The 19,077-nt window shown below is 38.5% G+C and overlaps 1 protein-coding gene and 1 long non-coding RNA gene across 2 annotated transcripts; both read left to right on the forward strand.

Moving 5' to 3' along the window:
* Window positions 1-116: 116 nt before the first annotated feature.
* Window positions 117-7,113, forward strand: ddx1 (DEAD (Asp-Glu-Ala-Asp) box helicase 1). The gene is made up of 26 exons (XM_067481455.1): window positions 117-241; window positions 363-414; window positions 577-640; window positions 723-752; window positions 888-984; window positions 1,110-1,157; window positions 1,260-1,343; window positions 1,507-1,590; window positions 1,692-1,768; window positions 1,847-1,919; window positions 2,019-2,095; window positions 2,195-2,309; window positions 2,584-2,722; window positions 2,879-2,939; window positions 3,088-3,186; window positions 3,342-3,431; window positions 3,661-3,849; window positions 4,042-4,093; window positions 4,205-4,351; window positions 4,541-4,632; window positions 4,713-4,785; window positions 4,913-4,985; window positions 5,156-5,198; window positions 5,275-5,370; window positions 6,092-6,212; window positions 6,417-7,113. Exons 1-26 carry the CDS (start codon window positions 226-228, stop codon window positions 6,545-6,547), a joined length of 2,223 nt encoding a protein of 740 aa, XP_067337556.1. The 5' UTR covers window positions 117-225; the 3' UTR covers window positions 6,548-7,113.
* A 1,201-nt stretch (window positions 7,114-8,314) lies between these two features.
* LOC137102427 (uncharacterized) lies at window positions 8,315-18,883 on the forward strand. The gene is made up of 3 exons (XR_010911228.1): window positions 8,315-8,468; window positions 8,714-8,816; window positions 11,402-18,883. It is a non-coding gene; the product is annotated as an uncharacterized lncRNA (long non-coding RNA).
* Window positions 18,884-19,077: the final 194 nt, after the last annotated feature.

A 19,077-nucleotide genomic window follows, 5' to 3' on the forward strand; every position in this document is an offset into this window, starting at 1 on the left:
GCCGTTCAGGGGAAGCGAATTTTTAGTTTTTTACCAAAAGATAATACTAACATAAAATGATGTGCTGCGCCAAGTACTTCCACAAGCAATGTATTCTGTAAACTGTTAAGATTTTTACGAATACTATCCGGAACCAATGTCATAAAACTCCGCAGAAAGCCGGTTGACCACGTTGCATTGTACATCCGGCTGCGTCGCACCAGGGTTGTACTCGTAACAGCGATAATGGCAGCGTTTTCTGGTAAGACTTTTAAATGGACTTTAGTGTGTAAATGTCGCATTTGAAATGTACGTCATCAACACAAAACCACCTTTAAAAGCCATACACGTGTTCTGAACGATACATATGTCTTGATAAACAGAAATGGGGGTTATGCCTGAAATCGCGCAGGCTGTAGAAGAGATGGACTGGCTGTAAGTCATGGGCTACTTGCTTGTCGTCCACATCAATCAGTATGATTCATGCCTGTATTGTTACGTCCATCCATATTGTTTTTACCTGGCGATGAAAGTCCACATCAATCAATATGATAACAGGTGACAATGAACTGCCTTATCTGAGTCATTGTTTTCCAGGTTGCCTACTGACATCCAGGCAGAGTCTGTTCCCCTTATTCTTGGTGGAGGAGATGTACTTATGGTAAGTTGGCTTCTTTGTCTGCTATCCAAACGTTGCCTTCAGCTGCAAGTTTCACATCTTCTCTTTTTTGTTGTTGTTGTAGGCAGCAGAAACTGGTAGTGGTAAAACGGGAGTAAGTATTTGAAATCCACCTGATTATAAAATTGAACTTCACCTCTGCAGGTTGCTTATATTTTGTCTGGTAAAGCATTTAAATATCAGGTCATGCAACTTATAAAGGCTGACGTATAATATTTACCATATTCAGGCTTTCAGTATCCCACTGATCCAAATTGTGTATGAGACTCTGAAGGATCAGCAGGAGGGTAAGAAGGGAAGGGCTTCGATCAAGACTGGAGGAGCTAGTGAGTACATCTTAATATGTTTGGTTATTAAGTTAGCATCTACATAATGCAGTGTCTCAGAAATGATAACATCAGTGGGGGCTCTGTAGATATTTAAACTGCTTTTGAATATTTTTTACTCTCAGTTTTCAACAACTGGCAGATGAATCCTTATGACCGCAGTCCAGCCTTTGGTAAGAGCAGGAAAACAAGCATGTACTGTAATAATGATAGAGGCCAGCGTTTGTTCTTTGTTGCCCCTCCTCATTCACACTTTTATTTTTTTACTTGTAAAGCAATTGGTCCAGATGGCGTCTGCTGCCAGAGCAGAGAGTTTAAAGAGTGGCACGGCTGTCGCTCTACAAAAAGTGTCACTAAAGGTGTGTAGTGTATATAAAATGCTTTTTAACTTGATTGAGATTCAGGCCAAGACTGTAAATGTGAATTTCACAAGAACTGGATATTTCTTTTACAGAGGTGGAAACATGTATGTGTTTGTTGTCAAAGGTCACCAGTCCTTTGTCCATTTCTTTCTCTGTCTAGGAAAATACTGCTATGAGGTGACCTGCCATGATCAGGGTCTGTGTCGGGTAGGCTGGTCCACCAGTCAGGCAGCGCTGGATTTGGGTATGTTCTCTTACTTGTTGCACTCTTAGACAAAATAAACAGCCCAAATAGAACAACAATTCTATCCAGACCTAATTTATGTTTACAAAATTCTTTTACAGGGACTGACAAGTATGGTTTTGGTTTTGGAGGGACCGGAAAGAAATCTAACAACAAGCAGTTTGACAGCTACGGAGAGGTAACAGTTAGTGAATGACCATGGTGTTTAGTAATTGTTGTTGTGAGGGTAATTTTCTCTTATGTTTCTACTTCACAGGAGTTTACCATGCATGACACTATTGGATGCTACTTGGATCTAGACAAAGGCCAAATTTCCTTCACCAAAAACGGTTTGGTGTCAATAGTTGTAATTTTCAATATGATTATTCTGCTAAATATCAAAGTTTCTTATGTTTCTTGGTGGTTTCTTTTGGTATTTTGTTTTCCAGGTAATGACCTAGGTTTGGCTTTTGAGATCCCCCAAAATCTGAGGAATCAGCCTTTCTTTGCCTCCTGTGTGCTCAAGGTAACATTAGTGAACACTGCAGATTAACTGTGGGAACAAACTAGCAGATGGAGGATTTACCTACAGTACATATTCCTTTTTTGTTTACTTGTCTTCCAGAATGCAGAGCTCAAGTTCAACTTTGGAGGAGAAGAATTTAAAAATCCACCAAAGAATGGGTTTGTTGCTCTTGACAAAGCACCAGAGGCTCACACAGCCAAATCTTCAGAGACAGGTGTGTGGATGCAACTTATATTTCAGGTGTATAAAGTCCATCCACTAACAGACAAAAATATACTATATGTATTTGTAAGATAAAAATCCTAGTTGTAATGAAGATGTAATGATAATGATATTTGTGTACATCAAATTTAAGCTTTAGGTGCCGCATGGATAATTAAGCAAAAACATCACACTAATTTTATTAGGTAATTGCTCAATTTGACAAAAAGCACAGGCCATATAAAGTTACTCATTCCTTTGCTGAGTCTCTTTTTCTTGCTGTGCAGGCAGCGCTAAAGTCAGTCAGGTGAAAGCTTCATCCAACTCACCCAAAGCCCTGATCATTGAGCCTTCTAAGGAATTAGCTGAGCAGACTCTGAACAACGTCCAGCAGTTTAAGAAATATGTGGATAACCCCAAACTCAGGTAGATTATACTGTGCTGATGTTGACAATGGTAGTTCATTCTATGCTGCATCTGCTGTCCTTTCACACTGTATGTGTAATACCGATTCGGGACCAGTAGATGGCGCCAATGTTCAAGATAGGCTTTGGTGTGTAATTTCTTAATCTGTCACTGCAGGGAGCTACTGGTAATTGGAGGTGTGGCTGCCAGGGAGCAGCTGGCTGCTCTTGAGCAGGGGGTATGTGAAAAACCCAGTCTCCAAACTGACACTAATTTAGTTTTAGTCAATGTTAGATGAAGAGATCAAACAGTTTTTTTTTTCTAGCAGATATCATTTTTGCTTTGTTGCTTCTATTCATTTTTTCTACCCTCTGTGTGATTATCAGGTTGACATTGTGGTAGGAACACCTGGCAGACTGGATGATCTCATATCCACTGGCAAACTCAGCCTCTCCCAAGTCCGCTTTCTGGTCCTGGATGAGTGTGTATGTTGAAAATGTTTACAGAAAATAAAAATAAAACTTCATTATTACATCAGAAGCATGGATTCTCTGCGGTCTAGACTATACAAATACTGGTTAATGGTTACTTTGTATATTTAAACTATCTCCTGACAAGATAAATTTGTTCTGATTCTCAGGATGGCCTCCTGTCAGCTGGCTATACTGACTTCATTAACAGAATCCACAATCAAATCCCACAGGTCACCTCTGATGGCAAGAGACTGCAGGTAACGCTCCAGTTAAATTGCACTGCATTACCCATTTTAGTGACAAGGTAAGAATGATTTACAAAGCAGTATACAAACACACGTAACAACAGATAGAAACAGAAGTACTGATGAATACGCTTGGAACAGTGTTCATTGCTGCACACTAGCTATCAAAGCAAAGTGCACAATTAGGTAGGTTTATGATGACAAGGGGCTTAAAGAGATTTTTTTGTTGTTGTTGCCTCAGGTGATTGTATGCTCAGCTACTTTGCATTCGTTTGACGTAAAGAAGTTGTCGGAACGGATCATGCACTTCCCCACTTGGGTGGATCTGAAGGGGGAGGACTCTGTTCCCGAGACTGTCCATCATGTGGTGGTACCTGTCAATCCTAAGACCGACCGTCTCTGGGAGCGCCTGGGCAAGAACCACATCAGGGTGAGTAAGAGCCTAAAATGGAAATGAAGAATTTAAATCAAACATACTGAAGTGTTCTGTTCATTAACTTTTAACTTACTTGGAAGAATTATTCACTTTTTTAAAGTTTGTAAGATAACGTCACATTTCTCTCTTTGGATAAATGTGTTGACCGAGCTTTTTTCTACTTTGATCTGTTTTTCCCATGCATAGACTGATGAAGTCCATGCCAAAGATAACACCAGACCAGGAGCCAATACTGCAGGTAAGACAGATAAGCAGCAGATTGGACCACTCTTATTACTTTATAATTTGTGAACTCTATAAACAACAGCTTTTATGATGGTTTAATTGCATTTATAAATGTGCATTTTAGAAATGTGGTCAGAAGCCATCAAGGTCCTGAAGGGCGAGTACGCAGTGAGGGCCATCAAAGAGCACAAGATGGATCAGGCCATAATCTTCTGTCGCACCAAGATCGACTGTGACAACATGGAGCAGTACTTCATTCAGCAAGGGGGAGGTAGGAGACATCAGTGCCAGTTAGGTTACAGTTTTTAGCCATGAAAAAGTGGGACGACCCCAATGCATTTGGTTTGTGGGTGTAGCTGTGTGTACGTGGAAAAACAGTCACCATGAGACAGTTTTTCTTTCAATTTAGAATTCTGACACACTCACTTGTTTGTTTGTTTGTTTTTGTTTTTTGCTTCAGGTCCAGACAGCAAAGGCCACCAATTATCTTGTGTTTGTCTCCATGGTGATCGTAAGCCCAATGAACGGAAAAGTAACTTGGAGTGTTTTAAGGTAGAAGAACAAATACTTAAAAATGGTGTTTGACAATGTAAAACTCTTTATACAATATTTTAAAACTGTTGTTTTCTCAGAGAAAAGAAGTGAGGCTCTTGATTTGCACAGATGTTGCTGCCAGAGGAATTGACATCCACGGAGTTCCTTATGGTAAGACAAATTATTACCACATATTAAATACTTGAAGACTTTTCTTTTCTGTATTTTACATAGTCATGTAAGAACTCGTGGCAGAAAGTTTCAATTACAAGTTTCATCTTATAATTTCTTTCTCCAGTGATTAATGTCACTTTGCCTGATGAGAAGCAGAACTATGTCCATCGTATTGGCAGAGTTGGAAGAGCAGAAAGGTTAGCACTGGCATTTTTGTGTGCTTTATTTTCTTAGATGTTGATGATTTTTGTTTTGGAAAGTTTCCTTAAATTGATCTTAAATGCATGTGATAAACGTGTCATCAAAGTATAGCAAAAAATGATAACACTGCCCATAAAGGTAACATTTTGTTTTCTTCAACTTACAGAATGGGTTTGGCCATCTCCCTGGTTGCTATGGAGAAAGAGAAAGTAAGCTGAATGACAAAAATACACCGATAATTTGATGTAAATATTTTGAAGCTTGTTCATCTTTCTTTGCATGCAGGTTTGGTACCATGTTTGCCCGAACCGAGGCAGAGGTTGCTATAACACCCGATTGAAGGAGGATGGAGGCTGCACCATCTGGTACAACGAGAAAGAGGTGAACAAAGACATGGATACTAACTTAATCAAGCTGAGGCAGCAAATGAAATTTGGTGTTTGAAATATGATACTCTATTTGATTTAACAGACAGCTATCAAAGTAATTTGATATAGCAACAGATTTGAGAATTAGTCATTCTGTTCAAAAGGCCACCTTTTGAGTGTGTGTCAGGTGAATAATCTGACATATTCATGCAGAAACCCAAGGTTTTTTAATTTCTGTAATTTGTATTGCACTGAAACCTAAAGCGAGGAAGCACGGTGGTGGAGGGGTTAGCGCTGCCACTTCACAGCTAGAAGGTTGAGGGTTTGCGTCCCCGACCAACATTGGCCTTTCTGTGGGGAGTTTGCATGGTCTCCCAATGCTTGCGTGGGTGTCCTTCATGTACAGTTTTCTCCCACAGTCCAAAGACCTGCATGTTAGGTTAATTGGTGACTTTAAAATTGCAGGTAGGTGTGAGGGGTTGTCTGTCTCTGTCTCTCTTTGTTGGCCCTTAGATATACTGGCAGCCTGTCCAGAGTGTACCCCGCCTCTCGCCCAGTGACAGCTGGAACAGGCTCCAGCTCCCCTGCGACCCTAAACAGAATAAGCAGTTACAGATAATGGATTGATGGAAAGCTGAAGCTTTTTTTGTTGTTGATGTTGTGAAAATATAACATCTTTCCACTTGAGTTCTGAAATTCTGTTTATGTTCTTTTTCCTTGTCCTATGATCATAGCTACTATCTGAAATTGAGGAGCATCTGAAGTGCACGATCACCCAGTGTGAGGCAGACATCAAAGTACCTGTAGATGAATTTGATGGAAAGGTTACCTACGGTCAGCGCAGAGCATTGGGAGGTTTGTCTAAACTTCTCTTGACATGACCCTACTAAAACAGTAGCAACTGATGTTCAGTTAATATCTGTATTGGTTACATTTTTGGTAATGAGCATCATGGTTTGACCAGGCAGTTAGCATGGTAGTGTGTGTGTGTGTATATATAGTGTTGCATATTCAGGTTTTGTGTTAAGGTTGACCACCAAACTTGTATCTTTGGCCTAGGTGGCAACTACAAGGGTCATGTGGATGCTCTGGCCCCAACAGTCCTGGAGCTCGCTAACCTCGAGAGAGAAGCCCAAACATCCTTCCTCCATCTGGGATACATGTCAAACCAGCTTTTCAGAGCCTTCTAGACGAACCCCATGTAGTACAACACTAGACTGCTTATACAGATACAAGGCAAATCATTGCATATTCATTCTAGGCTTTATGAAATGGAGTATCAGGGTGCACTTTCATTTCCCTAACTTGTGGATTTCTGAGTAAAATAGATATGTTAAACTGGTTATGCCAGATGTAGATGTGTAAATTTCCCCTAGAAAATTTAAGACGCTGAGCATGTGGGCTTGTTGAGAGATCCTTTATTTCAGGGACCCCTGCTTAACACCCTGCTAGCAGAACACTGGGCCTGACAGCTAATGTCAACACTGCTGCCAAGCTTTAATTTGGTGGATTCTGTGTATTGTTCTGATTTGATATAGCTGAATTAAATATTTCCCTACAAAGTATAATTTCTTGGGGGGGGGTTGTTTTTTGTTTTTTCTGAAATAAACTAGTTGCATGTTAAGATTGGATTCATTTTTTTCGAGGGATCCATGTAAAGGAAAAGGCTCGATGTGGCCTATGCCATTCATTCAATCCGTGTTGAGGGATTTTTTTTTTTTTTGATTTAAAAAAATAAAAATAAAATGTTGCTTAAAATAAACTGCTTTGCTTATTATTTTTAACAATATATTTTAAACAACGTGTGTGTGTGTGTGTGTGTGTCCTGCATCTCTCACCGTTACACACCTTGTTTTGGGGTAATAACGGTAACAAGACGAGAATAAGAAAAATACCTATAGTGCTATTAAATAATTACATGAGAGATGTGAATACTTATGGTGTAACAACAGATAAGAGTAGGAGGCTTAATATTTAAGAAAATAAATAGCAATCGTGATTTTATTCTTATTGCCTTAAAGCATGGAAAACCAATTTAAATCAGTTGAACTTTAGTATAAAAAAAAAACAACTTAATGAATATTATATGATAGGAGTGGGATAGTGCTGCAGCCTCTTTTCTCAAAATGTATTATATCTAAACCCCTTATTTACCTGTTATACATTAGATACAACAAATGAGGAGGGGCTGCAATTTAAAGCGGAGCCTCTTACACTCTTCATATAAGAATTTGCACTTACTATGCAATTATTTAATAGGTACCCCATAATTACAAACTAAATATACTATAGGTGTTTTTCTTATTCTCATCCTGTGGCCCTGTTATTCCCCAAAGTCTGTTAATTGTTCTTAAGTAAGAACAAATATGTAACCGTAGGTACTGTGGAGTTACACCGTTGTTACTAATAAGTACACAGTAAGTTTACTGTACTTACCCTGTAAGTGGCAAGCTGTAATCTAAAGCCTTACTGTCTTTTGCAATAGGTGAACTTTCAGGTTTTAGACTCAACAAAATGAAAGTGAACAGTTTTGTTTTGTTTTTTACTTTGCAAATGTTGTTTAGAAATGTTTTCAGTCACTGTGTGAAGATTGTTGGGCCGATTTCTTTTTTTTTTACTTTAAAGTAAAATTAAACCGCTGAAAAATCATGTTGGATCAAGCACCAAGAAAGAAGTAACTCGTCTCAAAAAAAGTGGGGAGAGCTCTTTTGCAGTGGACTGCTGCAAACTTTACTACTTTTACAAAGAATAATTTGAGGGTTTTTTTCACACTGTAATTTTCTTAATTTTCTGCTGTGAAACGCGGGCGTGTCAAAGGCGTATGACTTAAATTACCTAATGTCTGAATTAAATGTTTAATTATTTTAAGACGTTGGATTTTAGCAGCTGCGTACTTCAGTTTTAGGCACCGGCATCTTAATAAGTTTCCACACAAGGCCGACTTTTATTTTGAAGCCCTGTGGTTTCGTCACTTCTCGTGGGAAGTCGACGGTTCGTCTATGTGTCGCTTCTCAGTGCTGAGAGTTGAAGAAAATGTCGCTTTTTCTCTAACGTCATAGTTTAGGAAACGGTGCCTGGCGTTAAAAAGTTAGCGGAGCTCCCGTGTGAAAGGTCAGTATACATGAAGTTAACGTGTAAGTCCGTTAGTTTTAATCACGGCGAAGTTTATTGTGCTTTTTTTGTTAACGACTGCGTCACATGGCCGCCTCAGAAAAGTCGCTGTTGTGGTGGAAAGTGGGGTTGGGAGGGTCGTGCTCCATTGGACGGGGATCGCATTTTTACCATGACGCTTTTTGCTTAACTCTTTCGAATGTGCTACAAACAGTACATGCAATAATTAAATTGTTGTGTTTCAGGGCACTGTCACCACATAGATGGATGTTCAACCATGATTCCCTACAGCCTGAAGGCCAGATATCCTGGACCAAGATATTAGTTATGCTAACCATGTTCTATAAGGTATGTAGCTTAACATAGCTGAGCTGTAAAAGAAAACCTTAATCCATGGTCAGTGTCAGACTGCCATCTTTAACTTTAAGATGCACTATAACCCCTACGAGCTTCTTTTGGTATTTCTGTTTAGGTCACGCACAAGGATGTGTAATCCAGCAGCAAACAAAAGGCTTAAGAGGACTGGTAGCAAACTAACATGTATGTAAACAATGCACCCGAGGGAAAATACAGTTGTTGAGGAAAAACCTATACAGGGTGCCTTGCCAGGGGTGAAATGAGTGCTGGAAAATTGCACTAAAGGAAAAGTGTTTTTACTCAAATAAATTTGAGTTAAAATGTACTGAGAGTAAGCGTTATTATCTTGTGTTGTTATTATTATTATTATTATTATCTCCAAGCATTCACACTGCATTTCCATAAAGAAAATGCAGTGTGAATGCTTCGGCTTTTTTATATACTGGTTAGGCAAACTTCAAACCCAGTAGCCTTAAAAACTAGTTGAATGTATGCCCAAAGCAGTTAGGTGCAGGAAGTCAAAATAATAATAATAATAATAATAGTAATAAATGGTTTGGACATGTTCAGAGGAGAGACTGTGAATATATCAGTAGAAGGATGCTGAGGTTGGAGCTTCCAGGCAGGAGGTCTAGAGGAAGACCAAAGAGGAGATTTATGGATGTAGTGAGAGAGGACATGAAGTCAGTAGGTGTGACAGAGGAGGATGCAGAGGACAGGGTTCGATGGAGGAACATGATTTGCTGTGGTGACCCCTGAAAGGGAAAGGAAGAAGAAGATTAACAAAGATTAGGATGTCATGTGTATTGTTACACCTAAGTAACTTAAGTACTTGCATCACTGTATAAGAGAAAAGTAAGAGCATTTAGGATTAGCAAGATAGTAGAACACATTTTCAATAATAAGTCATTAACCAAAACTTCTGCAGTTTTTCTTGATAAATAGTCCATTTACGTTTAGCAGAGGCTTTTATCCAAAGCAGGGAGGTTTTACCCATTATGATGGATCTAGTTTTTATTTCTTTACATATTCTTGTATAAAAGTCTTGTAGTATGTGCAAACATCAACTCTTCTGACTACTTAATCTCCCTACAGATGTTATGCATTCAAAGGGATTTTGTAATTCTTTTATGAACCGCTTACAAGTAGTCCTGTCTGGGAGTTTTCTTTGTTGTCCAGATCTCATTTTTGTCACCCCAATTACCCTGTGGCATTCTTTTAATTACAAATTAACATGAAAGCTGAAAACCTTTTGCTATCTCCTTACAGGCTTCCTGTTCATTGTGGTCATTAGTAACTTCCATTTTCAGTGTCTCAAAAAACTGCTTTGAGCAGTCTTTAGTAGCTAAGTACTTACTTCGGCTTTAGCTTGGTGTGCTTGCCTCACTTTGATGCTATGTTTGTAGTCGGGTATTCCATAAGAATGTGAAGACCTGCTTGACAATAGATTAATATTTTTTATAGATTAACTCTTTGAATAAAGTCTACTTCCAAATGCACTAGTAAAGTTGTTTAAATATCTTCAGTCCATCTTTACAAATTTCCCAGATTGCTTTCTTTTTTCTTAGTCCATTTGTAATTTATTACACAGTTTAGTGGGAAATGAAAATGCACTGGTGATCCCGGGTAAGCTGTAGCTTGAGAAAGCTTGAGACAGCTTGAGACAGCTTGCCTTCTTTAGCAAAGAGTGCATTGTATTCCTTCAGATGAGTAATAGCTTGTGTAAATCTTTACATTTTTTTGTTTTAAAAGTTCATAGGGTAGTTAAAGCATACTGCCTCACCCCTCATCTGGCATCATTGCAAACTCTTCAGAGGTTTTGTATCTGCAACACTTCTCTGAATGCCCTTAACAAAGCTTTGGGCAAGAGGGTGGGCTAATTCTCATATATCCCCGGTGTGATATACTGTGGGAGCAGTTTTATAACCTCTCGTTCTCCAGGTGGGAGATTCAAAAATTTAAAAACGGATGGAGACACATAGTTAAGTACCTAGACAGCACAGCTGGGCCCGGCCATCTCCTTAATTCTACACCAAGTCTTTATGTTTTTCATCATACAAGCTCTTCAACATCTTTTTAAAAGTCATCAAAATATGTGTGCAAGTTTTCATTCAACTGTATGTGTGTACCTGTGTGTTTTTTGTAACCAGTGTTACATTGTACACGAGAGATGAAGTTGATGAGATGAGTTTAGATTTTAGTTTACTAATGCATGATAAATTAAATGCAAATGAACAGGGAAGATGATTCATGGCTGCTACCAATGATGTATTTCTTTAATCTGGTTATTTATTTTCTTTTTTTTTCTTTCTGAAGCTGTGACAAAATGTCAACAATTTTGCTGATATCTATCACAAGTAATGTCACAAAATCATTTCTTCAGTCATTTCAGCAGTCTAGAAATCCAAACATGACAGATTACCAACCAAAAAGGACAAACGTTCAAACGTCTTATTTGTGAATCTAAACATTAAAATGTCTTATAAGAGCTACATAATAACTGCATCAAGATCATATATAACTTAAAGCTGTGATAATGATTTTTTTTTTTCTACTTTTCCACGGATTAAATTTAGGAGAAGAAGACATAGGAGATTAAGAGCAACGCAGAAGATGGACAACAGTGACACCATAAAGAACCAAAAAAGGATGGATTCCAATACACTGTGGCACTGGCGCATTAGTCATGCAAAGAAATATTTAAGATATTCAGAACCATTTCACTACTGCAGAAAAATTGGATTAGATTTTAATGTTGGCTCTAAAACACACAAGAAACTGGACTCACGGTTGGTGACAAATGGTGTCATTCTAGAGATCTGTGACTTTGCTAAAATGCTGAACAAGACCAAAAGACATCTCATTACATCCATTCTGGAGAACAATTTCGATCTTGGATTGGAAAATGAGCAACAGAGGATCGATTTTACTACTCACATTCTGCACAAAGTCAAAGACCTAATGAGAAAACCTCCAAAAGATAAACATGAAGTTTTTACTCTCTTTGACACATCGTCTAAACTAGAATCTATCAGCAACAGCAAAACTGAACATGGACTGAACATGACATCAATGATGCAAAAGCCTGACCGTTTCCTGGTGGGCATGGATGATACTGATGACAATGAACATGAAGATGTTTGGTGTTCATGGGCTCTACCTGAAGAATATGTGAGTACAGAAGAAATGGATGGACCACATGCTGATGACAGTAATAATGAAGGTGAGAGTTCAAGAACACATTCAGTAAAAGAACTGAAAGAGAGTGTTCCTCCTCACTCATTTCCTTATTGTGAAGAAATAGGTCTGAACCTTGATGTTGGGTCAAATCAAAATCTAGATCTATGTTTACTGACCACGGGTGTAATGTTAGAACTAGTACACTTCACTAGATTGCTGACATCCTACAGCCTTATCATTCTGGGTGTACTGGAGCATAATTTTGAAATTAATTCAAAAAATCAACAGAGAAAAAATCAAGTTTGGTTCAAGGTTTCACAGTTGCTGGAAAGGAGAGAGCAACTTATTTCCAAGTTTAAAAATGAGCCATTTTGCTTCCAGTCAAGTCCCATTAAAAGAGGATCAGCCCAGATTGTGGGATCCCACCTATATCAACCTAAGGACATCAAAAAACCTAAGCAGTCAAATAAAAGGACTTTTGCAACAACAACTAAAGTTGTCACCAAGAGGCGCAAAATGGAACAGTCTGAACAACAGGAGTCAAAAACAGTCTCTCATCCCTCCTATCTGCCTACCAGTCAAATAGCAGAAGCTGAGCAGTCTCACTTGTGTCCTTTGGATTCAGATGAAGGATCAGATTCAGAAATCCCTGAATATCAAGATCACTTACAAAACCCAACTTCTGATGTTGCAAAAACATCAGCATCAAGCAGTTTGGTTATACACATGCCTTTTGTTACCACCACTGATGATTCATCCAATTTACCTTCGGAAAATTCAAATGTAAACACACCAGTTTCAAGCCAGCCTAATAAAAGAGAGTTGTGTGGAAACAACAAGCAGACACAGATCCAAAGAAATGTACCAAACAGTTGTGTCATGGAACAACATGAAATGGAAATGGACAGCAACATGTGGAAGTTGCGTGCTAACCGTGTAAAGCAAATCCTCTTCTTTCTAGATAAAGAGTACTGTGCATTCGCCAAGTCCAAGGCCTTTGGCCTAGAATACGATGTTGGGTTTGCCCCAAAGCAAAACATTAGTGTTGACTTGTTGAATAATTATCTTCTGCTTGAAGTTGCTAATTTTGCCTTAGCAATGAATTCATCTCAGCAGGATTTTCTCATGGAGATTCTCGAGTACAACTTTGACTTCGGCCTGCAGAGCGAGAACGATAGGAAAACCTTTGCATGTGAAATTATGAATAAAGTTAAACAGCTTCAATTGAGTGAGGATGCAATCAGATTCTCCAGGGATGTGTTTGAGGTGCCCAGGCCTTCATCCCCAGCTAATACAGCAAATCAGAACAGTGACTATGTCACTTCTGAACTTAGCAGTGTAGTAAGAACAGACGAGTGTGTTGCTGCCAACTGCCCTCTTGATTCACATGTTGAAGCTAAACAACAGGCTGTGAACCTTTATCCCTTCTGCAAGGAAATTGGTTTGAAGCTACATGTAAACAGTCAACCACATGAAACACTCGACATAAACAAACTGACCAATGGAGCAATGACTGAAGTGATCAGCTTTGCAGAAAAGTTGTGTGGGACGTTTGACCAGATTTGTCTTGACATCATAGCACACAACTTTGATGTGGATCTGCAAAATGGAAATTCTGACCTTGCTAAAAATATTCTTGCAGAAATTCGTGTTGTGATGGATAAGAAACATCTGTTTAATTCTTTATATGTCTCTAACAAAGTAAAGCACAGATTTTTAATCATGGGAAAACTTGATCTCCAGAACAATCCTAATTTAGAGGCATCTAATAGTGGTTGTTCCCAGGCTCCAGTCATCGAACAACACGAAGGAAATCCCACTGACATTGAACATGAAGATGAGCTAAATTTATGGCTCTGGAAATTGCGGGCTAATCAAATTCAGCAAATCCTTTCAGTTCCTCATGGAGAACTTTGTCCGTTGTATTCTTATTCCAGATGCAAAAAACTAGGTATTGATTTCGATGTAGGATCTGGAGTAAAAAGAAATCTTGATCCAAAATTACTGACCAATGGCATCATGGTAGAACTTAACGCTTTTGCCAGTGCACTAGTATCAGCACAAAAAGACTTTATCACAGAGATATTGGAGTATAATTTTCATCTCAATTTGAAAAACGAGGTGTATCGTACTGCCTTTGCACAGCAAATTATAAGTAAAGTCAGAAAAGGGACTTTGAAAAAGAGAAACGGCTTGATGGGTCTGCTTTTTGAACTCCCTGACTTGAGTTCTATAGAGAAATTTACATACCCGAAATTCAAATATTGTCCCAAATGTTATCAAGATAGAAACACTAATCTTGGTCAGGATGATCTTGATGCTGGACACATGCTCCATCCTTGTTCACGTGGCAAGATTGATGCAGTCTCTAGCAAAATGAATTGCACAACACAAGGGCCTTCAACAGATCCCACACCCACCTCTCCAACAGTAGTGGAAACAATAATGAACAGTTACCCTCGCTGCAAGAAAACTGGTTTAAAGCTGTGTGTGGACAAAAAGCAACCAAAAGATAAACTGGACACACATGTGTTGACACGTGGGATTATGAAAGAAATGGCTCATTTTACCAAAAGATTGTGTGGAAAAAAATGTCACATCATAAATGATATCCTAAAACACAACTTCTGGTATTGTATGCAGAGCCAAGACACAAATCCTGCAGGTCAGTTCAGCGCACTGACGAAAGTATATGAGGGAGGGTCCACTTGGTTCAATGAAATCTTTGTTATTCAGCCATGTTCTCATGAAAAAATGGGCATTCTGGGTAAAATTAAGAACACATCTGCTATACAGAAACGAGAAAAAAAGGAAAAAACTAAACGCAAACAAGAAAAGAGTCTTTCAACATGTGAACGTTTCACCAAGAGGCACAGCAGCGGACAGCCCGATGAGAAGCTAAACACAGTCTTCCATCGCATTGATAGGAAAGTAGCAGAAGGCTTCCAGTCTTACATGTGTCCTTTGGATTCTGATGACGTATTGGATTCAGGAGACTCTGAAAATGAAGATCACCTACAAAACGCACCAAACTGTGATGGCCGTTCTGACTCTCAATCAGGAAGTCTGGATGTACTCATGCCCTTTCTCACCCACACTGATGATTCATGCAATTTACTAACGGTAAACTCAAAGGTGAATCCACCATTTTCAAGTCAGCCTGATAAAAGAGAGTTGTTTGAAAATAAAGCGCAGACCCAGAGACCAAGACATGTCATGAAAGAAGAGGACATTGAAACAGAGAGCAACATGTGGAAGTTGCGTGCCAACCGTGTAAAGCAAATCCTCGTCTTACTTGATAAAGAGTACTGGGTAATCACCAAGGGTATGAAATTTGGCCTAGAATTCAATGTTGGATTTGGCCAAAAGCAGAACATCAGTGTTAAATCTTTGAATGATACAGTTCTGCTTAGAGTTGCTTCATTTGCCTTAGCAATGAATTCAGCTCAGCAGGATTTTATCATGGAGATTCTCGAGTACAACTTTGACTTCGGCCTGCAGAGCGAGAGCGATAGGAAAACTTTTGCATGTGAAATTATGAATAAAGTTAAACAGCTTCAAATGAGTGAGGATGCAATCAGATTCTCCAGGGATGTTTTTGAGGTGCCCAGGCCTTCATCACCAGCTAATACAGCAAATCAGAACAGTGACTATGTCACTTCTGAACTTAGCAGTGTAGTAAGAACAGACGAGTGTGTTGCTGCCAACTGCCCTCTTGATTCACATGTTGAAGCTAAACAACAGGCTGTGAACCTTTATCCTTTCTGCAAGGAAATTGGTTTGAAGCTACATGTAAACTACAGACGACCACATAAAACACTTGACTTTACCAAACTGACCAATGGAGCAATGACTGAAGTGACCAACTTTGCGGAAAGATTGTGTGGGACATTTGACCAGATTTGTCTTGACATCATAACACACAACTTTGATGTGGATCTGCAAAATGTAGATTCTGATCTCGCTAAAAATATTCTTGCACGTATTCATGCTGCAATTGAGAAAAAACGGCTATTAAAATTCTGCGGGAACGTGAGGCAGAACATGTCAATGATGGAAAAACTTGACTTGCCAAATTCCAAATTGGAAGAAGCTGGTAATGGTTGTTCCCAGCCTTCAGTCATCGAACATGAAGGAAATCCCACTGACATTGAACATGAAGATGAGCTAAATTTATGGCTCTGGAAATTGCGGGCTAATCAGATTCAGCAAATCCTTTCAGTGCCTCATGGAGAACATTGCCCATTTTATTCTTATTCCAGATGCAAGAAAGTAGGCATTGATTTCAATGTAGGATCTGGAATTAAAAGAAATCTTGATCCAAAATTACTGACCAATGGCATCATGGTAGAACTTAACGCTTTTGCCAGTGCACTAGTATCAGCACAAAAAGACTTTACCATAGAGATACTGGAGTATAATTTTCATCTCGATTTGAAAAACGAGCTGTATCGTACTGCCTTTGCACGGCAAACCCTAAATAAAGTCAAAGCAACAACTTTTAGGAGAAAAAAATTCTTGATGAAGCTGCCTTTTGAGCTCCCTGATTTGACACAAATAGAATCTGCTTGTCAAAAAATGAAATATTGTCCCAAATGTTATCAAAATAGAAGTGATGTGTTTTGTCAGAATGGATCTGATCCTGGCCATGTACTGCATCCCCATGCAGACACAATGCAGGGACCTGCAAAGGATCACTCAACAAAAAAAGTAATGAAAAGCTATCCTCACTGCAAGAAGATAGGTTTGAACCTATTCGTGGGAGACCAACTGAGAAATAAACTCGAAATAGGCAAATTGACACGTGGCGTTATGAAAGAAGTGGCTCATTTTGCGAGAAGATTGTGTGGAAAAAAATTCAAGATCATTAACGATATCATTAAACACAACTTTAACAATGCTGTGCAGAAGCAAGGCACAAATTTTGCAGCAGACTTCTACAGAGTTGTGGGACAATATAATAAAGGGGCCAGCTGGTTCAATGAAGTTTTTGTTAGGCCACCATGTTCTAGACGACATCTTGGAGATCTGAGTAAAGTGAAAGATGAATCTGCCATTCACAAATACGAAAGGAAGGATACTATTAAAAGCAGACAACAGGCCCTGCAAATCAAGAAAGAAAGCACCGTGCTTCCAGGTCACAGTATCACTGTTGTAAAGCCAAAGAAAAATAAACGAAGTAGCACAGTTCGTTATCCCATTTGCACAGAAATAGGTCTGGACATAGATGTGAAATCAAAATCAGGACAAAAACAAAAACTGGACTTGAAGTTGTTGACTAGAGCTGTAGTAATGGAGATATATACATTTGTAAGTAAGAGGCCTAGACGGTATTTTCCAGGTGCTTTTTATGACATCCTTGACTATAATTTTGATCTTGGCTCACAGCATGACAGGAGCTCAGAATTTGCCTTAGCTATTGCATCCAAAGTCAAAACCACGGTCAAAAGCTACCGGACAAATCCAATTGGAGGAGACATGGTCTTCAAATTACCATTTGTTTCTATATGCAAATCCAAAACCTTGAAACAAAAAAAAGGAAAGAAGAAACGTCACAAATCCTTCCTGGTTAAACCCGACAAGACACCAAAAGAAAGTAGATGGCATTCGGATGTTGATCAAATTGAAACTCTGTGTGATGACAACCAAAAGGCCCTAACAGATGCTTGGACAATTCCAATGAATGCAGATTTTGGAAGTCTCCAGGGAGATTTACAAATTAAAGAGGAGGAATATGAACTACTTTCTAGTAATATAAAACCAGAATTGGACTTTGAGAAAAAAGATTCCCATTGTGAAGATGTCAAAAGTGAGCCAAACACTGGCTATGGCGATTATTTAATTGCAGGGGAACCTGCAAGATTCATTGGATATAACTTTTTAACCATATGTCAAAACCCAGTAAGCACTGTAAAAGAATATTCAGAAACACAGGCTGTTCAGTACTCAACCCTGGAACAACAGCAAGTATCTGATGAACACTCTATGCCTGTTTTATGTCCAAAGACTGACAAAGGGGTGAAAACAGAGTCAGACACCGAAGGTGTCAACTATGTGGTCCCTCCCCAAACACCAGGAATCCAGGAGTATTCTGTAAAAAGCAGTACAATAGAGAATACATTGGTGAAAGAAGAGCAAGAATATGTTCCAGTTGACTCGTACCATTCTAGAGTTGTTTCAAACACAGACAATGAAATGGACATCAAACAGGAGCCAGATCCTTAATGGTGTAAATGATTATTCACACGCCAGGCAGATATGTTTCACTGATCCCTTGATAAGGATGTATTGGCAGCAGCAATTCTAGTTTGGATGCTTGTGTTAATGGTAAATGTATTTAATAACATAAATCTATGCTACTAAGTGACCAAAAAGTTATTGGAATGGCCTGAATGATTCAAAGGCTTTTTATATTTTATTTTATTTTATTTTATTTTTTATTTTTACTCCTGTGTTGAGATGTTGGAACACACATATGTAAGTATCACATAATAATCTGTTTTAAGGTAGTACGCATAACTGTACTTCATGGATGTCAGGTTTTAATTAGAAGTTATCATTTGAAGTAGGCTGGTGTTCTTTTTATTTAAACTTGTGTTTTTTATGTACACTTTTATCAGTGCTTTTTCTGAACATGTGAGTAGTATATTCACTATAGTATATTAGTATATTCACTACTTTTTTTTCCTTAAGTAAACTGCTAATTGATGGGGAAAATTGATGCACTGTAATACGGATTTATTACAAACAAGTATGGTTATTTCTTGAACTGGTTATGTAAAGGTAAACATTGATTGTATTGATGCTTAAAATAATTTTTGATCTTGATACACGGCTCTGTTCTGCTTTGGAAAATAAATGCTTTGGAGTACTGTGTTGATCATTGCTATTTTTATAGTCTCTCTCTCTCTCTCTCTCTCTCTCTCTATATATATATATATATATATATGTAACACAATGATATCATAGTATTGGTTGGTTTGCTTTTCATTATGATGAAATGTGACTCTTCCATTTCAATTTGATTTACTTTTTGTTTCCATGTAAACTGATATGCAGGTTGGCTAATATG

Source organism: Channa argus, chromosome 17, assembly GCF_033026475.1.
Source record: "Channa argus isolate prfri chromosome 17, Channa argus male v1.0, whole genome shotgun sequence".
Lineage (NCBI taxonomy): Eukaryota > Metazoa > Chordata > Actinopteri > Anabantiformes > Channidae > Channa > Channa argus.